At 45.3% G+C, this 25,405-nt stretch overlaps 1 protein-coding gene across 2 annotated transcripts; it reads left to right on the top strand.

Annotated features, from left to right (window-relative positions):
• Nucleotides 1-293: 293 nt before the first annotated feature.
• RIPK4 (receptor interacting serine/threonine kinase 4) lies at nt 294-23,576 on the top strand. Of its 2 annotated transcripts, none has more exons than XM_054831412.1 (8): nt 294-550; nt 8,414-8,705; nt 16,562-16,710; nt 17,507-17,556; nt 18,609-18,767; nt 19,684-19,790; nt 20,311-20,563; nt 21,375-23,576. In XM_054831412.1, exons 1-8 carry the CDS (start codon nt 369-371, stop codon nt 22,550-22,552), a joined length of 2,370 nt encoding a protein of 789 aa, XP_054687387.1. In that variant the 5' UTR covers nt 294-368; the 3' UTR covers nt 22,553-23,576. The 2 variants fall into 2 exon arrangements, with proteins under 2 accessions (XP_054687387.1, XP_054687396.1); XM_054831421.1 differs by lacking the exon at nt 294-550 and adding an exon at nt 3,618-3,754.
• The last annotated feature ends 1,829 nt before the right edge of the window (nt 23,577-25,405 follow it).

The raw sequence follows: 25,405 nt of genomic DNA, 5'->3' as shown, positions 1-25,405 counted from the left end.
CCCGGGAGAGAAGAGGGGCCGCTGGAGAGAGCCCACCCGGGTGTGTGTGGGGGGGTGGCCTTTATGGGTGTCGGGGGAAGCCAGGACCTGGCCCTGGGGTCATTCTGGCCGCCTCTGAGGGGCCAAGGACGGCGCTACGGACCCCGGCTGGAAGCGGGACCCGCGTACCTGCAGCCGGTCCGGGGCACAACCACCTCCCGACAGCGCTCGTAACACTCAGCTCCCCGCGGCGACGTTGCGGGGGGGGCGGACCCGTCCCAGGAAATGACGCCACCCCGACACACCTGACTCACCTGGGCGGGCGGTGACGGCAGCGGCGGTCGCGCTGCGCACCGCGGTGCCGGTCGGGCTGCGGCCGAAGAGCAAGCATGGCTCGGGAGAGCGGTTCGCCGTGGTCTATGGGGTTGCTGAAAACTTTTGAGGAGAACGAGTTCGGCAGCTGGGAAAAAATCGGCTCGGGGGGGTTCGGGCAGGTGTATAAGGTGCGTCACCTTCACTGGAAGACCTGGCTCGCCATCAAGTGTTCGCCCAGCCTGCATGTGGATGAGAAGTAAGGGGCTGATGGGGACGGGGAAGGGAGGGAACCGTGGGGGGGTAACCCTCTCCAAGCACCTCGGAGCCCTCGGTCGCCCCACGGCTCCCCGGCTGCGCATACGCGCAGCCGGGGAGCCGCGGGGCGACCGAGGGCTCCCACTCCATAGCCCTGGAGCTTAGAGATTTTTAAAAATTCTTTCACTGTTGTCAGGGGGTTGGTTTTTTTTTTTTTCCCCTTGGTTTTTCTTGGCTCAGCCTAGGCAAGGCATGCAAGTGTAGCTAACCGTGCTTAACAGCAGTCCAAACGCTTCCGAGGCCAAACAATATGCTAATACTGCTCGCCCAGCTGCTGCAACAAGTTATTTTTAAGAAACAAACCGAGTGATATAGCTCACAGTTACAGATCTTGGGAGCGTACTCAAAAAAGAACAAACCAACCCAGCCTCACGCCAACACGGCGGGAGCACCGTAGCTGCAGCCCTGTTTACCAACAGCAACGACAACGGGTACGAAGGTCTGACTAAACGCCGCAAAGACAGCCGTGCAATTAAATATTCCCTAAGCAAACGTGGCCTTTGTCACACTTAAGCGAAGCCCGGACCAACAGCTTTAGTTATATCATACATAATGGGGCTGGCCTCCCTCAAAGAATAAGCTATGTCGTTTAGCCACATGCAACAGGCTTGGAAAGAGCCGCCGCACGGCTGCAGTGTAGGTCTTACTTCTTCCCTCGGAGCCATTCGGAAAGCATTTTGCCCTGCCCTGGTCGTGCGTGTATTGGCTTGTGCTAAAGCGTTACGCCTGCTGCAGCTCCAAAGGTCATCGAAGGCAGTCCCGAATGGGAAATGCAGGAGTGGAAATGTCAAATGGGATTTGGGAGCTTCTCAGGCCTGCCGTGTCTTGCTCCAGTCATATCCCTGCCTTGCAAAAAGCCAGCCCGTTAGCTTGCATTTGCAGATGCATTAGTTGTGACTCCCGTGTGGTAATGCTGGCAGGGCAAGCAGCAGGCTTGATGTGGGGGGGGGTGTTGGGGCATGGGCGCTGCAGCTGTGGGCGTGCTGTCTTGCAGGAGCGGGTGCTGAAAGGAGATGTGCTGGGAAATACGTTCTCCAGCTTCAGTTCAGGGCCAGCGCTTCTCCCTGCATCTGCCCAGGTTGAGTCCTCACTGGGTAGTCCAGTGTGGAGCCGTATTTATTGCAGGTAAAGATAACGCATGGTAAGAACCCCCTCCAGCTCACTTGCCCATGGTGGAGGACAGTCAGCTACGCTGTGCTCACGCGGTCTGTGTGCGATAGGGGCCCATCGAGTGCAGCTCTCCTTTCCTAGGAGAGGGAGGCTGGCAGATGCATCCTTACAATCATCCTTCAGTTTTGAGGGACAGCAGTGATTCCCCAGCAGGTCAGTGTCTGCAGAGGGAGATGAGTACGGCCAAGTTGTATTCATGGAGCTTTTCCAGCTCCATCTTCATCTCTGCCAACTCACAAGCTGATTCTGCAGTTCATTTTTTGAGGTGTGGGTTGATTTGGTCTCAAAAGGTTTCCCTTGTTGCGGTTCCTGCGGGAGGAGGGACGGACATAAGTTGGCCCAAGATTGAAAATGTCTGTAAGCCTGTCTTCTACAAGATTACTAGGGTAGTGGGGCATCTTGCCCATTATCTGAATTGCTGACTTTGCTGTAGGCATGGCTTACATAGTATAATAAACGAGATAAAATGCCCCTTTTTTAAAAGGGGAGAGGAAGAGTTTAATATACGCATAGGGTAACTGTGCTGTCTGTGAATAAAACCGGAAAAGACCTCGAAGTTGCAGAGGGTGTTTCACTGGGTTAACCTGCAAGCCCTCCTACCATTAAAACTTTGAAGTAGGTTTCAGACTTGATGCTTATTGAGGCCTAATCAAAATAGTACTGTAGCTGACTAATTTTGCAGTTAAAATTAAAACATCTCATAAAAATAAGCTAGAACACATTATACTTTTCATTTGCAGAATACATCTAGAAATTTACTCAAAAGTTAATTTTCAGTCTGAGACAAAGGATGCTGTCACCTATTTTAAGATGAACAATTAATTTTGAGAGTTGCTACCGAACTTCTATACTGATATACTCAATGTGCAATAGAGAGTCACCTATCCCTCAGGTGGCTATGAGGCGTGCAGGTACTGGAGAGACCATACGAACGTGCAATGCAGTAAGCAGAAAAGCCTTGAGAATCTGGGAACTTTGAGGGTGTGGGGCTCCTACAGCTCCTGCTTAATTTTAACAAACCAATCCTTGAAACATTAATTTATTTGTTTTACTGCAGAATTTGTGCTTCAGATGCTTAAGGGAAACACTAACTAAAAATTGAAACGGCTGCTTCTGCAAAATAAAGCTAAGCCGAATTCGTATATGCTTCTCCTTTGGTTCTTAGGTTCTTTTCTACCAAAGCCCTTTCAGTAGTTGGTAAAGCTGCCTGCCCCCTCCCCCAAGAAACTTTTCACCCACAACTTTTCTAAGGAAGCTGTGCCATTCAGATGGCGGCGTGGGGTGGGGGGCACAGACAACATAAACCACCACCTCTTTAGTTCGCAGGTTGAAACAAGCCTGTATAATTAGATTGTTAATCCAGGAGATTAACTTGACTAGCCATTTCTTGGAACACTCTGAAGCAGCAGAGTTGGAAGAGTTACCAGTGGTATTGGAAATAGTAACTGAAAAACACAGAGGTTTTTTCATATTTATTTATTTATTTATTTGGTACCACATTAAAACCCTGTTTGTAATGGCTCGGTGGCAGTAATACTCTGTAGTCTCTCTTGCTGTGTTTCTGCAGACAGTAAGAGATTTGGAGTAATTCCCTTGGCAATTATCACAGCGCAGAGCCAAGTGGCCTCAAGCAGAAGAAAAACTGAATGTACAGCCAGAAGTGGTTTTTACCTTTAAGCCCAAGCCCTCTCAGGCGATCGAGCCAAATTCCGTTCCTAACACCTTATTTGCTCCCACTTTCTGTCTCCCGAGATCACATTTCCCGCATGTGACTTGAGATGCTCTCAAGTTGGGGAGGTTCAACGTAAGCCTGAAGAAAACGGTGCGTGACCCAGAAAGGTGGAGGATCCTCTCCCCCAGGACTTGCAGCGGAGAGCACACAAAGTATCCTCTTCTCTTCATCCCTGTTGACCAGAATGGAAGTATGGTCTGGAGAAAAAGGGTGGGGAGCTCCGAGAACAACCTGGAAGACTTTGTGGGTTTCTTATAGCTGAACATAAATGCGCAGACTATAACAAGTATGAACGGTGTAATGGTTCCCAGAGAGGGTTCTTCACTGGAAGTGTGAGCTGGTGGGGGTGACTACAAGGTGCGGAGGTGGAAAGGTCTGCCTTCTTGATAGGAAAAAAAAAAAAAAAAAAGAGCAAAGCCCTACACGTGCCTCCTTCTGCAGGACCTGGATCCAGGAATGGAGTAGGACTTAAAAATTTAGGAGGTTTTAGAAATGCCTTGCTGTTAGCAGATACTGCGTTTATTTCAGTAACGAAGGTGAATGAATGTCTGTTCTGGCGATCTCTAGATGTGTAGGTAGAACTTAATACTCGCCTTGTGCTCCTTAAAGAGTAGGGGTTAGCGTAGCTGTCTGGTTGAACCTTTTAATCCTCTTGTACCAGGGCTATACAGCAGAGATCTGTTAGTAGAGCTGAGATCTGTGTTAACCTGAAAGAAGGGATTTTCCTTCTTCTCCTTCCCTGCCACATATTCTGTCCTGACCATGCAGCGGTTTTTTTCTTCTTATTCCCATTCTTCTCTGAGGATCAGCAGTGTGAAGATCGTTAAAGACGTACCCTGCAGAGCAGAGGTCACTGTATGCTCTTAAATATCTCCCATGATGCAGATGAAAAGAGTCCCTGAAAAAATTCAGGGGTGTTGCAGTTTTGTGGACCCCATCTTCACTGCCAGCTGTTTGTGAAGAGGTAACTCTTATTCCCCAGTGGGGAGCAGCGTGGCTGTGCAGGGCTGGATCTCCATCTCCCCTGGGCTGGGAGAAGCCTGGCTGCTCTGTGTTTGGAGGTGGCTCACACAAATGGCCCCCTTACAGGTTTTCAGGTCTTTTTGAGCTTCTCTGAAGCAACTTTAACCACTTTGCCTCAGACTCCATTAGGGAAATGTGATGGCAGTGGTGAGGGAATATAAAACTGCAAGGACCATCCGCCTTGTGAGTTTAAAGTTGTATTTTTATAACACAGTGTTATCTTTAGGGCATAAAGATTGGATACATATGCAAATGCAGATGTAGTCGTAATTCTTGCTGTTCTTGTGGCAGGGTTTGTGGTACAGGGGTTGGGCCCTGGTCCCTGGGGAGTGAGGCAGTGGGCAGAAGTACATCCCTTGTCTCTCCAGGAGAATCCAAAGAATGCAGCCCTGTCCGTTCGGGGTCTGACTTTGAGCAGAAGCAGACAGTTGGTTTGGGGATGTCAGAGGTCCCCCATTTATGTATTATTTCTTATTGCTTTAAAAATGGGTGATCTGTCATTGACGACTTCTCTGACAGAGATGCTATTTGGCACTGAACCCAGTGCTAGATCTCCTGATGTGTGTTTCCCCGTCTTCTAATACTGTTGTAAGGGAAAGTGTACGCACCCCATGATTTATATGAGCTCAGCTGTCCTGTGTGCAAGCTTTTTCTTTTTTTAATTTTTATTACCATAATGTTAGGATATAGTACTGGAGGGGGAGGAGAATGGATCCAAAGTGCTTAGAGAAAAGACTTCTGACTCTTTAATCGTGTAGGTGTTAAATAAGAAACTCTATTATAACAGAGCCTAGTCCCATGCCTCTTGACTGAGAAACCTCATAAGGAGCTTTTCTTTTCCTCCACTTTGGAGGGAAGTGTTTCTTGGTGATAGTGAAGAATAATTTCTAAACACTACCAGTAACTGAGCAGGACAACACTCTCCCCCCTCTCCATCCCATACTTTGATCTGTTAAATGTGAACTTGAAGGATACCATCCTTTGTGGCAGCATTAGCAGTTGTGTATTGAGTTGATGGGCGCACTGAGAACACCCAGGATTGTGCTGAGTGCCAACAGGGCTTTGGCTAAGGGAAAAGGAAAGGGAAAGACCTTTCATCTTTGCCTGATGGAGGACGTCTTGCTTTAATGAGCTCTTTGTGTTAATAGGATTAATGCAAGTGCACTCCAGCACTTGGCTAATGACTGAATTGTATTTTGGCTCTCTTTATTTCTTTTGTCTTTTTTCCTTTTTGGTTTTCTGAAGGTGAGAGGGGCCCGTGTTTGAAAACTGACATATTCTCCCTGGCTATACCAGATCACTGGCTCATTCAATTCTGAATGCTCTGGCTATGGGAAGGTACTAAAAGTGGCAATTGTTGTACGGGGGGTGTGTGTGTGTGCGTGTGTGGTGGTGTGGAGGGGTATTTAAACAGGCAAATTAGATAAAGGACACTTGCCTGTTAATTAGTCAGTTAATTCACTCAACTAACTGGGCCTGGTCCAAGCAGAAAGGGAGCTTTTTTCATTTTGCAGAAGCTGGAAATTCTCTTTTCATTGGGGAAAATGCCCCATTTCAAGCAGCTGATGCCTGTGATTTCGGTGATGCTCTCTGAGGCTGTTGTTAGCCCGGGAACTCCATCCCCGGGAGTCTAGTGGTTCTTGTTAGGCTTTGGTTGTTGCTGGGTTCTTGCCTTGCCTTGGAGGGCTCAGACAGGTATTTTACATCCCTGACTCCAGTGCTCAGCCCGCCGAAGCCTGGTGAATTATGCTGGCTATGCATGTGGCTTCGGGGCAAGGAGTTGGTTGTGTTATTCATAGGCGCTCCCTTCCAGCGTGCCAAAGAGCAAACTAGGTACTTGTCTACAAAGGCAATTATTTCACAAGAAAGTTGCTGTAGGGAGCAGCAGGAGCCAACATGGTTAATAGAAAAGATTTCCCTTATCTTTTTTTTTTTTTCCCTCCCAGTGTGTACGTCCCTCTTAAACCATTTGTCAACCTCATCTTGTCTCTGAAATAGGTCTGCTGCTTCTTGCTAGGCTAGACTCGCCCCTAGCGTGAAATGTTAACTGCGTCGGGTTACTGCAGGCTGCTACGGCGGGTGAGGAACAGGCAGCAGACCGCGTTCCCAGCCTCGTCTGGGGAACGTCAACTCTGCGCTGCCCACAGCAGGCGAAGCAGAGGGCAAGGGGACGGGGTCACAGGACTGTCTGAACGCGGAGCCTAAGGGCTAAATGACAGCTCCTGAGATCGTCCCCATGTGGGAGCACTGAAGGTCCCTTGCAGGCCGTGTTCCAGCGTGGGTGGTGCGTGCTGTCCCCTGGGTCATTCGGGCATTGGTGGGGGGGGGAGACTTAACTGCGCTAAGGCTGGACTTGGTGTTTCTCTCTTTAGAAACGGAGACTGCTTCTAGCTGGTGTTGGACATGACATAAAAATAAAATAAAAAAAAAAAAAGGAAGTTTGAGCCAATAGGGGTGGGAACTGGCATCATTTGTTCATGGCATGGGGCACAAACTGTGACTGGGTCAAGATCAGTCCTGGGGTGTTTTCCAGAGCTGTTGGGGACTGGTGGAGGGGGCCGGATGACAGAGAGCTTTCTGCCTTGCAGGTGGTACGATCATCTTCCTTCCATCAGTTGTGGCTGCTGTGAATATGCTCACTGAGCTTTATATGTAAACCCTGACGTCTCCCAATGTCAAAGCAATGTCTTTTTTCTTTTAAAGCAGGACTCTCTGTTTACCAGGGGTCTGTGTTAAAACTTTGCCCTATTACTTCAGGTACTGTTCTCCTTCAAATAGTGTACGTGCCTTGGGTACCTTACAAGAGCTATCGTGTAATAAGAGAGGGTCTGTTCAGGAAATGTTATCTGTCTGACCTCCCTGTGTCCCTTTTTGTGAACCTGTGAGTGGCAGCAACAGTGAAGCATCAGTACTCGTGGCCCAGAGCTGCTCTGGGTGCTGCCCATCACCACTAATAATGCACATTTTGGCGGACTGAAGGTTTTTTCACCCGTCAGGCGTGGCTCCTCTTTGGGGGCGCAGTCAGCCTGGGGAGAGGACCCTTGTTTCCTCTTTCGAACTCGACTCCCAGCAGGTTGGCTGTGTGTGAGGTGCAGAAGGAGGGCATGGCAATTAAGGGTCTTGACCTGGGAGGCTGCAGCTTGGACTGAGTAACGCTTAGTGCTCTGCAGGGTCAGACTAAAGTGACCCGTAAACAACCCAGGGGTGCTCATTACGTGTGCCAGCGCTGGGCCTGTTACATCACCAAAAATGGTGCGCCAGGAGTCTTCAGCATCCGCTGGAGCCGAGTGAGCATAGCATTGGAGTTGCCAGATCTGGGTTTTGAGGACAAGGAGGCTCTTGCTGTGTCCCCCCAGCTACAGCAGGCAGCTCACTCCCCTAAACGGTGGGTCCCGTGGATTTCCCTCGCAAGGCCCAGGTCTGCGCGCTGACAGCCTGCGCCGGCAGAGCAGCTGAAGCAATGCTGTCCGTGCTCGCTCCTGATTAACGCGGTCTTATGACTCACAAAAAGTTAATGACTTTAGCCCAAGGAGTTACAGCGGCGGTAAATCTGGGCGCTGCATGTGTCGTCCTCGTTCTGAACAGCACAGCATAAACATCAAAGCGGGGAGACGGGCTTTACGCTGGGGATGTTTGCACTGTTGAAGTGTACAACTCGCCTGTGGTTCAGCAGCTGTAAGCTGCCTACCATTAGAAGCATAAAGCAAAGTTAGTAAATGTGGAAATATGCCTGGAGTACAGACTGATGAGATGTAGCGTGGTTCAGCCAAGCGATGATCGTGAAATGTGGTGCTTGGTCTCATAAGAAATGATTTGTGCATGTTTGGGGGGAGGAGAAACAGCTACTCCATCCTTCACCATCTGCTCTCTTCTACTCAGGGAGCGCATGGAGTTATTGGAAGAAGCCAGGAAGATGGAAATGGCAAAGTTTCGCTACATCCTTCCCGTTTACGGCATCTGTAAAGAACCTGTTGGCTTGGTCATGGAATACATGGAAACGGGGTCTCTGGAAAAGCTCCTGGCTTCAGAACCTCTGCCCTGGGAATTGCGCTTCCGCATCATCCATGAGACGGCTGTGGGGATGAACTTCCTGCACTGCATGTCCCCTCCTCTGCTCCACCTGGACCTCAAGCCTGCAAACATCCTGCTTGATGCCCACTACCATGTCAAGGTACGCACCGGGGACTCTGTGCCAGGGACCCACTTTGGGATATTCCTGCATGGCTCCTGCCAAACTCAAAGGCCTGAGAGAAAGCCGCAGCATTCCTTTTGAATTAAAAAACCGCTCAGCACCCCAACCACTCCAATCCTCAAACTTGTCTACCTGATTTATGCACACCATTTTGGTACATAAATAGAGGTAGAGTTTAGGGAGCTTGTGAGAACTCTCCTGAAATTTTAGGCGGGTGCTAGTGTGGTTAACTTTGTTTTTGAGACGTCATGGGTCCTGCTATAAATTTTTTTGCAGTAAGGTCACGAGGCAGATAAGAACACGGAGAGAAAAGCAGTGTGAACCTCTAAATCGTCTATGCCACTCTCACAGCTCCCAGTGGTAACCTTGTTCTGCCTGGGTCCTTCTGGATTTGTATGCTCCACTAAATACCCAAATCTCATTTACAGCTGGAGTCCAGAGAAGCCTTCCTGGAGGCAACTCATTTTCTTCTTTCATTTCCTCAGAGCATACAGTGAAGAAGTATCTCTGTCCTGACTGCTTAGGCATACCAGAGATCACTTCAGGAAATTTTTGTGGCTGTGTCAGCATGAAATTCTTTTCATTATCCATTTCCAGAGTAAGCTAGCAAAACTTGTTGGCCTTCTCTGTTGGAGGTTCTGTTTTGACAGCTGGACTAAGGAGGTTGTGCTTGCTCTCTGATCCTTTGTTCTGGAGAAGAAAGAGGCTGAAATACATATTTTTTCTGACTGTTTTCAAATCAATGGCCAAACTCTTCACCTTAGAACTGCAAGATTAATCATGCTGGCTGGCCGATATAACTCAGTGCAAGTAGTCATAGATTTTAATCAGTGGCATCATCCATCTGCTGTCCATTTTCCTGTCCCCCTCAAACTGGCCAAATGGCTTCGGCCTGTACTAATCTAAAAATGATGTTTTTATGAAATGAAAACGTCTCTCCTGGTGTCACGAGAGGGTTGGAGCCATAAGAGGCGTGTGCCTCTAACGCAATCACACCTGTGACTGTCTCAGCTTTTTTACTAGGCCTCTTAGTTTACTTCTTAGAAGGATTTTCTTTGTGAGATAGGAGGCATCTACAGGTCGTCCATGGTATTATGACCATAACATCAGTATCTGAACTGTTGAAAGTATATTCTCACACGTTAGTGCCAAGAGGCCTTCACGAAGTATTTATTTACCTAAAGTTTATGCTTGCTTGCATAACTTCTTAAATTCCTCGTTCTTGACTCATCCACGAGGCAAGTTATGAAGGCTGTGTTTTTCTCACTGTTTCAGGAGGTTGAAATGCTGCCTGATATTCTGCCTACTGCATAGCCTACATTGGGTGTTGATGTAATACAAGGGGGAAAAGTGCAAAATGTACAGAAAAAAATTGTTTCTGATGAGGTCATTGTCGGCATGCCTAAGCTGTTGCTACTTGCTTATTAAGGTTTTCAGACCCTTTCCGCTAAGTTCAGAAACAAATGGTCCAATCCAAGCCTTTTTCCAGCCAGCAGTCTTTTACATCTGCAGGCGTCTTGGAAACCCCTCCAAGCAGCAAAGCAGACATACGAACCTATATGCAAAATAAGAGATGTGCGTATTCTGTAAGGCGCCTTCACTTTAAAAATGTGGCCCCAAACCTTCTTTTTGTGTGATGTGAAACTTGTAATTAATTTTCAGACCCTGCAGCTTGATTTAATGTGCATTTTCTTGCTGGAAGGCTAATGGATCTGATGATTGAAGTGTTCATACTTTTTAAATGTTGGCGTTAATTTAGTAGGTGACCTGTCCCTAATAGAATCCTAAGGTGAATGGAGAGAAGTTGCAGACTGCAAAAGAAGAGTTTGGAGGTAGGGAGGACTTTTATAAACTGTTTGCCCTTGAGCCAGGAAACAGACAGTCTTCCAGTGGAGCACGCTAGAAATGCTTCTGTGCCGTATTGCTGGTTAAATGGAAACACGCCCTTCTTCTTTTACGAGCACAACACTTACTGTAAAAACCCCAAGTGAGGATGATGACTAACGCAGTGCTGCTGTACAGAACTTATCATCAAGTGGGTGCTTCCATATCATAAAGCCGTCTCCTCTGTGTTACATAAGCGTGTGCTGAATTTTGTTCTCGGGAGGATAATTAAGAGGATGGGACTAGCCTGAGCACCGAGCAGGGATATGGATAGACAGATATTAACTTTTTCAAAGGCACGTTGGGGGATTCCTTGGTGGTTTTAAATATACGTATATAATAGGTACAACGCAAGGTAAGGCTTTGCTGTTTCTCGGAGGATGGGTGCACATGTGCACGCCCCCTCCCCTGCGAGTGGTGGTGGAGCTCAGTGCTGACAGGAGCCTCAGCTGGGAGCTCCCTTCCCTGCCGTGTCCTGCTCCATCTTGGTTGCTTTCAGCGGTGTGGTTTCCTTCGAAAGATTATTCCATGCTCAGGCAGGCTTTGCTAGCAGGGATTGGTCTTCCTTTTTTTTTTTTTTTTTTCCCCCTTAATGTCAACCTGTTACTAATATTTGTACCAACAAGACGCCCCCTGCCCTTTTCTCCAATCTTCCATATATTCAGCCTTTGTATTTACAGGCTAACACCTAATTTTTGCTTAACTGGACCATGTCTTAGGAGCTTGTTCTTCAGCTCTCCTGCCCTCCATACGCATTCTGGATGTGTCCCCTGAGCTCCCTGTGATGTGGCAATCTCTCACAGGGAGCTGGCGCTGGGGAAGCAATGCCACATTCCAGCGCTGCCCTCGCAGGATCTTAGTTTTCTCCTTCCCTGCTCTGATGTGATCTCTCTCCAGGGCCCTCAGTAGGAGAATACACCCCCCGTGCACATGCAATAATCTCGTACCCTAACTTGTTGCCAGCTACCATGCCCGAGTGCTCTCTCTATTGCTGTGTCCCAGGTTTCTTATCTTCAGTATCTCATGGTTAAGAGCATTACTTTCTGTTCAGGTATTTGAAATGAAGTCATCCTGCAACTTAATACTTTTGGGCAAAAGCATTTTATGGAAGTTCTTGTTTCTCTTACTATCCAGTCTGGTTTTTGCATCTTCTCATCTTGTCACATAGATGTGTATATATACACGCTCACATGTACGTGTGTATGTATGTGTGGGTACACACAAAGAGGCAAATCCCATCGGCTATTTTTCATCACTCAGATTTTGTTTTTAAAGAACTTGAAGCGCGATGAGCTGGTCTCAGCTGTGCACTGCTTTAAACTCACTGTAGTTGCTTTTATTTCCCCCCCCCTCGGTGCTCCAGTTTAAACCAGAGTGAAGTTTGCTGCTGTGTTGTGCTGTGCTGATGGTTGTATCTGTGGTCTGCACCTTTATTTGCTTCAGCTGAAGAAGAGGCTGCAAAACTTCTGAGTGTGGAGTTAGAAGAAACCTAGTCAGACGGCAAATTTGTTTATCAGAAAGCTTCTTTCTTAATGTAGGTCGTTAACTGTAGGTCAAAGTAATACCCAGAGGCCAGGCTGGTAAAGAGCGGTTGTCTCTTTTTTATTAGCCTAGCTGATGTAGTTAACACAGCCACTTTTTTTTTTTTTTTATCGGCTGCAAATGCTCTCCTGTTATTAGAAATGAGAAGAGGCTTTGTTGTTTTGTGTGTCCCTTCTCCCTGTTTCCCACCTCTCCTGATCAAGATTTCCATGTAGGGCTCTTGTTTCTTGACTCTTTAATCCCAACCATCAAAGCTGGTTTTCACCTTGATCAATTCTCTAATTGATCTAATTGTGGTGGCACAGGGGAGGGAACAAGACCATCCCTGTTATGCTAATGCGGATTTATGATGGATTAAATTGGATGTTTGACCGTGGCTTTGGTTTCTGCTGCTTCTGCAGAGAGCATTACAAACCTCACACCTGAAACAGGTTTTGAGGAGTTAAAGGTTCAGGGCAGGTTGGAAAAGGATGGAAATACGGTCTGTTTCAGAAAGACTTATTTTAGTAGCTAACTGAAGTGTGTTCATAAACACTGAAGCGAAGACATATGATTGAAGTGCAGATGCTGGTTGTGTCTACGCTTGGAATGAATTTCTATTCCTAATTTTTAGTAGTCCAAATCTGTGACCTATGTAAGCCTCTTAAAAACTTCTGGCATTTCTTAAAGAGGAAAACTGAAACAACCAGCCTTTCCCCCCTACCCCCAGAAAAACCACCCCAAACACCCAAAAACCCTGTAGACAAATGTGGTGGCATTCTCAATACCCCAGGTGCAGAGACTTTGGACAGAGACAAATACTGGATATGCCAGCAGCGATTAAAAATTAATCTGATGGCTTTGTTACCTATTTGATGAAGAAAGCCTTTTGGTGAACTCTGTCCCCCAGTCCATTGCAGTGGGTTCTTGAGTCTTATTTGCAGCAAAATGACATGCAGCATCAGAAGCTAAGTGTGCACTTCAGGCTGGTCTGTTGGGAGTCGTCAGTGAAAGCACTTTCCAAGCACTAATTTTGTTCCTGGGAGCTAGATCCCTGCAGTGTTTGGGACCAGCTGACTTTAGTAACCATTGCAGTTATGTGAGCATATCTACTAGTTTAAAAAAAAACAAAACAAACAAAAAACAACCCAAAACCAAACAACACCTCCCCAAACAAACCAACATCAAAAACTCTCAAAAAACCCCTTAACTCAAGCATCTGAAACTTTGCAAGTGAGTGGTTTGTTTGGGGTTTTTTTTTTTTACAAACTACGATGGAAACATCCACAAATGACAGAAGCAGAGAAAGGCCTGTGTGCATAGGATACTTAATTTAAAACAAACAATAAGAAAAAAAAAATTATCTTCAGCTCTTGGAATCTCTCAGTAAAATAAGCGTAGCTGGGAAGCGGGCAGGAAAACACGTACAGCTCCCTTCCCCAGCCTCCGCTCACGTGTTTGTTCTCACGCAGACCTTTAAAGAGCAGAGACGGAGCGAGCTGCCTGAACATGAACAATCCCACTGTCTGCGTGGGCTCTGACCAATGTTTTTTTTTCTCTTCTTCCTACCTCTTCACCGCATGTTTTGCATGAAGCAGTCTGTCGCCTCCATGTCTCCTCTTAACTCTGCTGATATTAGGTATGCTTTTGAAGCGTGATGGGATCCACCTGAAATAACTGATGTGAGGAGTGAGATTACGGGTTCTGTCGGATCGTGGGGCAGGGCAGATCCTGGGGTGGGCTGCAAGGGCTAGCGGGGATGCGGAGGAAGAAGCGGGGAGGGGTGCTCCATTTTCACTACCTTCACCAGCAAGGGTGCCTCGTGTTGCAGCGCTAGGTACCTGGCAAGCAATTTAAAGGCAAAATAGGTTAAGTTAAATGGCTGTGTCTTCCACCCACTGCACAGTTCCCACTGATGTTAAAAGAAACTGCATGACTAAGTACCCCATGCAGCGTGGAAAATTTACCCTAAAGGAACTAATAAAAGCCACAAAAGCTGTCTGCAGAATCTTACTCTTTTGTCGCAGCCTGGAAGATAACAATTCTTCAATTTCCAGAGCTTTCTGCAGAATTTGATATGGTTTAAGCTCTGCTCTATGGATGAATTTCTTATTGATTGGTATAAAGCCTAGTCCTCCACAGTAGGTAGGGGCAGGTTCACAAGGTAAAGTTCATGCTAGCCTGGGGGAAGCACGGCTGTATCACGTACCTTAGCTGCTTCTTGGTCTGTAGGCTCGGACTGGGACCTTTCCTATCTAGCGTGCTTAGCCTCCTCTCTTAGCCTCTAGTCTTAGATTCACGCAACATAGCTGGTGGCTCAACGCAGGAGTGTCGCTGTGCTCTCTGTATTTCATCTTTTTTTCTTAACTTACATGGTAGGAAACCTGGTATTGTTTAGACAAAGAGGAAGGTGTATTACTTTAATTATGCCTGCATGCCATATGGATTTCTTGAGGTGTATACAAGCCTCTGCCTCACGTTAATCAAAGGATAGCAGCACTCCACCAAGTCGGATCTGTTCAGACTTGCAACAGTCGGTTCGTTTATTAACCTGACACCAAGGGCTTGTGCGGTGTTGGGGTTGTGCTTTTGTTCTCCTGTGGAACGCTAAGTGCCCCAAACTCCTGCAGCACTTCCTGGGGCGGTCGATTCAGCTCTTTCCAGGGTTAGCTGGCTTGTGAACCCAGGTTTCTTGACTACTTGCAGCTTTCCTGGACTCCAGTGCTTGGCTTGCTGAGGAGGTTAGCAATCCCCCTCTGAGTGTAGCCCTACAAGCATGAGAAACTATTCCTCCACATGACTTTGCTTTTTTTTTCTTCTTTTTTTCCCCTCTTTTTTTTTTTCTTCTGAATGAACTTGAACATTCTTGAACCCCCTAGAAGTGTTCAAGGCCAGGTTGGATGGGGCTTTGGGCAACCTGGTGTAGTGGAGGGTGTCCCTGCCCATGGCAGGGGGGTTGGAACTACAAGACCTTTACTGGCCTTCCAACCCAAACCATTCTGTGATTCCCACATTACCCTACAGGTTTAAGATACAGATGGACAACAGGTTGGATATACCTGTGTGCTAGGGTACAGCTACTGAGAATGCCTCTATTGAGCTCCTCGTCCCTGGGAGAAGTTCCTCCTGAAGCTGTGTGGGTGGCTTTGTATGTTTTATGGCAGAGGGAGATTCCTAGCATTTGAAGAGTGATGGCTGTGTAGTCCAGGAGGCTGAAGCTGGCAGCGGTTTTCTCCCTTTCCAGTAACGGATGCATGTTGCAACTAGCTTTGTGGTATCTTTAGAGAGAAACTTCTGAAAGTGTAAAGTTGGAGCATATTTTAAAAAAAAAAAAAAGCAGCTTTTTTAATTATGCTTGTTGTTTTGAGGCAGAACTTTCTCAAAGGAGAAGCTGTGAAGATCAAAAGGGTGCTGGGGGAATGAGTCATTGAAAAACCTGAGTATTTATTAGATAAAAAGAATGTATAAGTCTATTTGCGGGGGGGTGGTGGTGGTGGTGGTATATGAGGAGGAAATCTTATCTAACATGTAGACAAAAATCAGTCAGCTGAGTGGTCCAAAAAGGCTTGACTTTTCTTGAAATTTCCACTTGGCATAATAGACATTTTTGACCAGTGGGAAATAAGTAAGACAAAGGAAATTCCTTGCCTATCTGCTTGCTTGATGATTGGCATGCCTTTGAGAGCAAATGAATGCATATTTGTCTGACACTTCAAATTAAAGTGGAGGTGTGTTTTCCTTTTTATGAACTTGCTGTCACTTGTTTTGTTCATTTCAGCTGTGTTCACTGCGTCACTGCACCTACTTGCCATATCTTCTAGTTGCCAAGAAGAATTCCCTGTGTGGCTTTTTGATGTATGCTTGGGTTCCTGGGGTTGTTTTTTGGTTTTGTTTGGTTTGGGGTTTTTTTTAGGGTTTTGGGGTTTTTTTTTAACACTTTGTGCCTCTGGTGTTGGGCTCAGTCCTTGTTGGCGTGGTCAGTGTAACAGCGATACCTGAAAGAGCAATTCTCTTGCACTTACTGCTCATGGTCTGAAAACAGGTGCTCAGAACACTTAAACATAACATACAATGTGAGGTTACATAGGGAAAGGGGGTGGCAGGACCAATAATTACATTAAAGTGTAGTTTGCACTAGCTAAATTTGACTAGTTTTAAATTACAATAAATCGTCTGACTGTTGTGTTTGCCATGTAATGGGCTAACATGCTGCTGCTTGCAAAAAAACTGCTTACTTTTTTTTTTTTGCTTAACCATAAAGAAAAGCCTACCATAGCGTCATGCTTTCAGAGATGTTTTCTTAGCTTAGTATTTCTGTATTTTGTTGGGTCATCCTGTTACATCTATCATTCCTTACAGAAAGTTAATGCCTCCAAAATCTAATGGTAGCACGCACTTCTCTTCCCCTCTTCCTTCTCCGTTTTTTGCAGATTTCTGACTTTGGACTTGCAAAGTGCAATGGCTTGTCCCATTCCCATGACATCAGCATGGACGGCTTGTGTGGCACAATTGCATACCTTCCCCCAGAGCGCATCAAAGAGAAAAACAGGTGTTTTGACACCAAACATGATGTGTACAGGTCAGTTAACTATGAAAACACTTAAAAGCACTTTAAGTAATACTGTAAAATGAGCCCTCTTTTCCAGGTTATAAAACCTAATTAAGCATGAAACCCCCAAATCTAGTTTGAGCCTCATCCTGCAAAGGGTCATGTTTGCTTTGCTTTTTGCGAAGCCTTTATAGGCCTTTTAAGAAACTTGCAGCTGATGCTGAGTCTTGAGTGCTATCACTCCAAGTAATACTTATTTATTAGCAATTGGCATGGGAGGCACTCAGCCCACCTTTAATTTTCCCATCAAAAGGTACAACCTGACCTACTTTTCGAGTCTGTGACAAAATTCTTAGCTATCTTCAGTGGATTTCATCACTAGCTTCTTCTTTCATGGTAAGGTTATTAGGAAAAGGAAATCATAGCTGTAGATTAAAAGATATGTCATATTCTAAATGGAATGTATTTTTTTAAAGTTGTCTTGCAGGGTAGAAGTATTAAATAAAATCCACAGTAATGCTTTGCTGCTCTCTGATTTTGTCAGTGTTGGTGTGGAGTAGTTGGTAAATGTTACCAAGAACTCAGCAGCCTCCAGCAAGTCCTTATGTTCGCTGCCTCAGGTTCCTCCCTGCAAAAACTAGACTTTCAAATCATGGTTCTTGGCTGCATCTTGCTCTGTGAGTGTGTGTGTTCATCAGCTGAATTAGATGCAAAAGCAAAGGACAAGGAAAGAGAGTTTAAGAAAATAAATTAGACTTCTATCATGTTTTTGACTTGCTTATTTTTCAAAAGCTTTTCTAGAATTTTTTTTTTAATTTATTTGTAGCTTTTCCATTGTGGTTTGGGGAGTTCTTACACAGAAGAAACCTTTTGCAGGTAAGTTTGATGCACTGTGGGTTGCGTTGGAATTTTTCTCCTTTCACGCTGCCTGCCCCACCAGCCCCAGATTACATGCATGTCTTCCAAACTCCTACAGTCTTGTGTGGCAGACACTTTTAAGCTCTCAAACTCTGATCACAAATGTAAAAGTCTTCCGTTGTCCTACATTGTGGAAGCAGAACCCGTACTGCCGCAGGAAGCCCTAGCCTGCACCTTTCTGCTTCTTCTGGAGTCTGATGTACAGACCCAGATTAGCGTGTGGCCTGCGCAGACTTCTGACATGTTTGCGGCCAACGAGGAAGAGCGCAGAGCAAAGCCAACTGGCAGGCAACTGTGCTGTTTTCAGAAACAGCTTCTCTGTAGAGAGAGCCTGTAGTTTATTTGTAGATTGTGGGTACAGATTTGTTCTAAAAAAAAAAAAAAAAAAAAAAGCAGCTGTCTGTGAGAATAAGCCTTGTTCCACCCCACAGTAAATGTACCGATCAACAGACAGCTATTTATGCTTTATGACTTTTCCTGTATGTATGACTCGCCTATGTATAGCAAACATGTTTGAACAGGTTCCAGTCTACTATTATTTTTTTCTGCAAGTGAGAGATCCCATTTTGCCCAATGGTTGAATTCAGAGTCAAGAGCCACATTATTGTGCTGCTTGATCTGTGTTCTTCCTTCACCTTTACGAAAAGTTCAGGTACCTGGTCTAAGTAAAAGCTGTGGTTCAGTTTTCTTAGAGCAGATATGGAAATCCAAAGAAACTGTTTGAGTTTTGCTTTTTTCCTTTGGTTCTTTGTCTTTCATGGGTGGAAAAAGAGCACAGTAACTTACTGACCATTGTTTTTAACGGATACATTATACATTGGAAGTAGGTGTTGCTGCATTGACAAATGTATTGTAGGAGAATATCCCTGTCGATAAAAGAAAGCACTCTCAATCTAGAAAAAATGCATGAAAACCAAGATTCAGCCTAATAACACTGTTAATGCTCTTACACAAAAGAGGAATCATTCCTTTTGCTGGGAGATCTTAATTTGTGCACTTTTGCTTTACAGAGGAAAACAACATTTTACATATTATGGTAAAAGTAGTTAAAGGCCACCGCCCAGAGCTACCTGCTGTTTCCAAATCCAGACCTCATTCATGTAATAACTTGATCAAACTGATGCAAAAATGTTGGCAAGATGATCCTGGTGAACGGCCAACATTTCAAGGTAAGATTTCCTCGTAACTTGGCTGCCCATTTATTCTTCTATGAGTCACGTTATTGCTCAGGACTCTTGTTAATCCTTGGGGTAAATGCTGTGAACCTCTGTGACAGAATAAATAGAGCATATTGTATGGTAGAGACAATGATACAGGCCACTTATTCATTTATGGAGGAAGGGATTATCTGGGGACAAGTCTGACCATGACAGCGTTACGTAAACACGTCGGAAATAAGACCTGTACTGAACTAGTCGATCTATTTAGCCAGAAATTATGTTCGTTTCTGATTGTGTGTATCAGGGCATGTGCCAAGCTGGAGTTGGTGGGGTTTTCACCATACCAAAGCGTTGAAGGACCTGGCTCTTGAAATTTACTGTTGTATGCTGAGAAATTGTTTTCTTATAACAATTTGTATCGTCATTTTTCTGCCAACAAAAGGCAACTCTGGTGAAAGGCTTGAACTTGCCCAAAGCACCTGTTATGTGCAGAAGGATGTAGCAAGTGCTATCTCCAGGCAGCTTCATTTAGCGTTAATGGGAGAGATTTGCCTCTTCCCTCTCCTCCTGCCCAAACGAGGTATGGGAACTGAAGGGAAGAGGAATCCCATCTTTTTAAAAATGTATGTTTAAGTCTGCCAGAAGTAAACTGGTTCCCCTTTCACAGTCCTGCCATGTAGCCACCACGTAACATCAGTCTGGTCTGAATGTGAAAATGAGTTGTCCAGTCAGCCCTATGCTCTCTTTGCTTAGCTACACACGTGTACCTACTGATGAGGTGCTAATGGAATAGTCAAAATTGGAGTCTTTCTCCCACAGCATCTCAAAGCTAATGATTAAACTCCAATGATAAAGAAAGTCAGCTGGGCATCTCAGAAAAGTGTCCTATTGAAAAACAAAAAACCCTCTCTTGCTTTCTTCAAAGAAATCACTTCAGAAACAGAAGCCCTTTGTGAAAAACCAGATGATGAAACAAAAGAAATGATAACTCAGGACCTGGACACCAAGAGTTCCCCGGAACGGCAGTCTGAGGTATTTTTTCTTTCCACCTCTTGTCCAAACGCACTAGGTTTTGCAAGGAACAGGTTCCTCTGTGATCTGTAACTTCCCAAGCGACCTTCTCTTTGCTGCTTTTGAGCACCTTCTTGCCTGGTAGAAGTGGGTCTTGGTGAAGGACTGGAGTGCAAAAGTGACAGCAGATGCATGCACCAGCTCAGGAAAACCTTGGCGCAGGACTGCGTGCAAGTGATCTTAGACTGTTGAGGGACAGCAGGACAGTTAGGAAATAAAGGCTGGAACTATGTGGGTGTGACTGATCTTAAAAAATGCTGTAGACAGAAGAGCTGTGCGGCTTGAGTGGCTGTGTGAGTACTGATGAAAGCTGTCCCCCTGCATCTGAAAATTTTCAGTGACCTTATTCATAGGTTTCATTTAATAAGAACAGTGCTTAAAGGCTACCTGCAAACCAACATAATTCTACTTCTTCCTGTGGGGCCTCATGCTCGGTTTTCTTTACTGACCTTTCTAAAATGCTTGTGTGCTTCTCTTGAAGGGGATGTCTGCATTACCCCAGCCGAAGCAGGAGCCTGCTCTACCATCAGTTAAGGATTACAGTCTCTCAGAGTTGTTGTCCCAGCTGGATTCGGGGATTTCACAGACTATGGAAGGCCCTGAGGATCTCAGCCGCAGCTCTTCTGAGTCCAAACTTGCCTCCAGTGACAAGCGGCTTTCAGGAGTTTCATCTGTAGATTCAGCTTTTTCATCCAGAGGCTCCCTTTCCCTTTCCTTTGAAAGGGAGAGTTCAGGTAATGGTCAGGTTTTCCTTTGTTATTGGTTTGGGGTTTGGGGTTTTTTTTTGTGTGCAGTTGTTTGGACCTGGGGTATGGGAGTCAGTGGGTTGGAGAGTAGACATATAAAGAATAGCATTATGGAAATCACTGTCAGCCTTGCTTTCTCTTGCTGTCAGCACTACAAATTTGTTTACTGGAGGTAGTTATTTAAAAAAAAAATAGAATAAATGAGGTGGTTCCCAAACATGATCTAATGAGAAATAATAAATCTCATTTACTTTTGAAAAGAAGTGACCTGAATTCCCATTGTAGCAATCACAGAATCAGTCATGTAAAGGACCTAGTCCAGCGTCCTGCTCAAAGCGGGACTAAAGCCAATGCCCAGTCAGGTCAGCTGAGTTTGTGGCTTTTTCAGTTACACTAAGCCCAAGTCTGAGCACCCTTTTTTAAAATTATTTATTTAAGACTCAAGCCATTTTCTCAGCAACTCTCACGAACAGTGTAATAAAGACCCCCCCCGTTGTGCACATCCCCCTCCATTTTCAATCCAGGGCTGCAAAAAACCAGGCACCTATTTTCCAGTTAAGTGAACAATGATTAGTGCAGAGAGATCAACCACAGCATCCTTTGTTCTTCATTTCACAAGAAACACAATAAGAGCAATTGGAGCTCCAAATCTGACCTGAAATTGTTCTGAAACTACTGCAGGGGGGTGGGGAGGGATTTCTTCGCAGTCAAGTCATTGCTGAAGCCACCAGATATGGTAGTCATGGGCAAGTGAGGTTTAACAGGTATCAAAATTGTGATGGTGTCTTTTTCCATCTAGACATTGGTACTACAGACATACAGAAGAGGAAGCTAACAGAGGCCATTTTATCTGGAGATACCAGCAAACTGATGAAGATCCTCCAGCCTCAAGATGTTGATATTGTTTTAGATGGGAACTCCAGTCTTTTGCACTTGGCTGTTGAATCTGGTCAAGAAGAATGTGTCAAATGGCTCCTCCTGTACAATGCTAACCCCAACCTCACCAACAAGAAAGGATCCACTCCTCTTCACATAGCCATTGAGAAGAAAGTTAAAAGCATTGTGGAGCTGATTATGGCTAGGAAAATCAACGTTAATGCCAAAGATGAGGATCAGTGGACTGCTCTTCACTTTGCTGCCCAAAACGGGGATGATTTCAGCACCAAAATGCTGCTTGATAAGAATGCATCCTTAAATGAGGTAGATTTTGAAGGCAGAGCCCCCATCCACATAGCCTGTCAGTACGGCCAAGAGAATATTGTGCGGATCCTGCTGAGAAGAGGCGTTAATGTGAACATCAAAGGAAAGGATGACTGGGTGCCTCTGCACTATGCTGCCTGGCAAGGTCATCTCCCCATCGTAAAGCTTCTGGCCAAACAGCAGGGTGCAAACGTCAACGTGCAGACCGTGGATGGAAGGACCTCGCTACATTTGGCCGCTCAACGGGGACACTACCGTGTCGCTCGCCTTCTCATAGACCTGGAGTCTGATGTCAACATACAGAACGCGCTCTTGCAGACTGCTCTCCACATAGCTGCCGAAACAGGCCACACAAGCACGTCAAGGCTGCTCCTTAAACATGGTGCAGACATTGAGGCAGCAACAGCAGAAGGATTCACGGCTCTGCACTTGGCATCCCGCAGCGGCCATTTAGCAACGACAAAGTTGCTAATAGATGAAAGGGCCAGTGTCCTAGCCAGAGGCCCTTTAAATAGGACAGCGTTACATCTTGCTGCAGAAAACGGGCACTCTGAAGTAGTAGAAGAACTTGTCAGTTCAGAAAATATCAACATTTCTGACAGTGAAGGGTTGACAGCTCTTCATCTGGCTGCACGAGGAGGGCACACAAAAACAGTTGAGGTGCTTCTGAACCATGGGGCGCACGCTGACATGCAGAGACCCACGTGTCAGACCCTGGTACAGCTTGCTCAGCAGAGCAGCAATAGCTCGGTTACTGTGTTGTTAAATGAGACTTAAGCAAAAGGTACAGAACTCACTACCTTTCTACCTGGTGCGAGAAGGCTGCTGGAGCTTGACTCATGAGGGCCTTCTCCAGTTGTGCAGTGACCTGCTCATCAGCAGCGTCAGCTGATGGACTGAGGTGCAACCGGCAGAAGCTACTTGTGTTTGAGTGTGCGAGTGAGAGTGCACACAGACTAAGGCCAAATGTAAGGCGAAGAACTGGAGTCTGCTGTGCTGTGGTCTGTATCAGTCATTCTGCGTGTGGCTGCCCTGTCTGTATATTGACATTCCCCTCCCAAGGATGTTGTGAGAGGATGCAATTTGTGGGTTTCTCCCCCCTGCTTTTTTTTTTTTTTTTTTTAATGTGCCAAACTAATTTAAGAACTAACATTCTGCTTTTTTTATTTTCCTCAAAATAATAATAAAAAAAAGGCATAGATTCCTGGTTTATTGCAGTGATCTATATTTTAGGCTGAAAGCCTCCAGCGTAACATAAACAACACAAATCTGCTTGAAATTAACGCAAGAGATGAGGAAAGGGCTATTTAAGATATAGTTAATCATGTTTCAGTGTCAGAAGGTACTCTGTTTAATGGAGACATTGATTACAGATTTCCATTTACTCACAATCGATGAGGCAGACTTATTAACAAGGCAGGATCCCAGAAAATACATAAGCAGAAGTAAAAGCTTAACACTGGTATCTTTGTATACAGTGTTTGCATGTATTCTAAGATCAGTAAGCTGAACTAGGTGCTTAGTGGTTTGTCTTAAATGAAACAGTCAAAAGCTAAAATTCATACTGGAGTGTAACTGGATGGTATATTCTAACACCATTATACCAATTTGTGAAACAATGTTTGGAAGGGCTGATGACTACTAGACTGATATACTGTGTATATAGTATTTCTAGCTGTTGTACGCTTTTTTCTACTGAAGAAAATAGATTGCTTAGAGTGGGTATGTTTTAATACACCTTTTAATTTCACTCTTTTCAAAGTTCAGATGTGATCTGTTATTAATAAAAGATTGTGTTCCATATCTGCCTGTATTTTGTAGTTGTTAAAACAACTGAAAACCCCTTGACCAGCAGCAGCACACAACTGTAATGTGTTTAATGATGTTGAAGCCCAAACTGTTGACATATGTAAGACTGTCTTCAGTTTTACATTCCCCTTAGCTTTTACGTGGAAGGTAAGGAGCTTTGAATGAATTGGAGTTGTTATTTACAGAATAAATTTACAGAATAAAACCCCATATAACCTAGCCTTTATGTGTGTAACATGTTGATGCTTTCCTCTTATGCTGTAGCTGTTCAGGGAGTTTAGTTTTCTTCCCCACCTTGAAGCCAAGTCAAATGCTTTTGCATCTTCCCTGTTGACCGGTGGGCTGCTGCCCAGACAGGGACCTCACCTCTCCTTGGTGGTGTGTTCCCACCACGCACGCCACAGAGCAAGCAGCAGCGTCGTGCTTTGCTCCACCTCCCCTGACAGGAAAGCTGCTCCTGCTCGAGACGTTTTTTGCACATACCTGATGGGAGTGATATGAACAGCAGTGATATGAATGCCAGTGCCACCTCAGTAGCTGATTTTAGGAGTCAAAGAGTTCCTGTGTGAATCTAGCCCCATGAAAGTCAATACTTCACTAAAAACCTGCCAGTGGCGAGGGCAGCGGCTGAGGGCAATAACCAGAGGGGGATGGGTACTTGCAGAGGGGGCAGGGAGCCTGCTGCTGTTTGATACTGTTCCTGGCTCCAAGGAGGTACCTCTGTCTACCTGTGTGCAGCTCCCCTGGTTCAATTTCTCAAATTTCAGGACAGTTCACTGTCTGCCTAATGAACTGTATTAAAAAACAGATGGTGAAGCCATGCTCATGCCAATATATGGAGGTTACAAAGCAACATACCTCTTAGCGGAGCATGGCAGACCTAGCAAGCTTCCTAAAGGTGCTGACAGTGAATCTTCTCATTAAACAAACAAAACTAATTTTCTTACTGCTTCCTTCAACTTCTTTTGAGACCAATAAGGTTGTCGTGTTAAGTTGTACTTAATCAGTCTCTCTTCATAGCAAATTCAACCACAGACCACTTAGTCTCTCAAGTCCTGTGCCACTGTGATTAAACACTTGGCCTAGCCTAGCACACACCGTACCCTTCTATTTCAAAGTCCTCCGAACAGTGAGATTTGAGATACTGTAATTCCAGCAGTATTTGCCTGAACTGCAAAAGAGCTGTAAGACCAGGTAACAGCAGCCTTGTGCCTCCTAATAAAGGTGGTGCATACCAGCTAGGTAAGGGGAAAGTACACTTATAAAATGCTTTAAAAACAGCTCAAGCACTGCTTTGCCAGTAAATTCCTTCAGTACCTAATAATAATAGCACATTAGCTTCTAATTAAACATGAGGCCACACTCATGAGTCTTTATTTTCCATGAGTCTTTCACAATAACAGGCACTAGATATGCATTGCATAGAAGGCAACACAGCTAGCACTGGGGAAAAAAAACCCAAAACAAACCAACAAACCCAAACAACTAAGGGATTGCATGACATGCTGCCTGTCTTGGAGTGGGTATTTGTCCCTGTGAAACAGGGGCAGGAGGGGTGAATGGGAGTCCTAACTTAGCACTAAGGCAGTAGTTATGAATTACTGTTTTGTAAAGGTCTCCTGCGGGTGGCTTTCCTGTTCGGTTGTGTGCTGGTCTCTGACTTGCAGAAATCCCAGCTGGGCTGCTGCCCTCAAGTTTACAGGTGTTTCTTTGCTTCTTTCAAATCTTAGCCACTTTCTTAAAAAAAAAAAAAAGTACCCCCCCAAAAAAAAATTATACAGAACAACCCAACAGCAATATCAAGTTTAGTCGTTACTTACC

The sequence above is a fragment of the Grus americana genome, chromosome 1 (genome assembly GCF_028858705.1).
Source record: "Grus americana isolate bGruAme1 chromosome 1, bGruAme1.mat, whole genome shotgun sequence".
Lineage (NCBI taxonomy): Eukaryota > Metazoa > Chordata > Aves > Gruiformes > Gruidae > Grus > Grus americana.
The sequence above is the reverse complement of the archived record's forward strand: the minus strand, read 5'-3'. Positions and strand labels throughout refer to the sequence as shown.

Excerpts from the sequence above, each read along its gene's own strand:
- RIPK4 (XM_054831412.1), top strand. The coding sequence starts at position 369 with ATGGCTCGGGAGAGCGGTTCGCCGTGGTCTATGGGGTTGCTGAAAACT. Across the intron at positions 16,711-17,506 it reads ACCAAACATGATGTGTACAG|CTTTTCCATTGTGGTTTGGG; the intron begins GTCAGTTAACTA and ends ATTTATTTGTAG. Across the intron at positions 17,557-18,608 it reads ACAGAAGAAACCTTTTGCAG|AGGAAAACAACATTTTACAT; the intron begins GTAAGTTTGATG and ends TTTGCTTTACAG.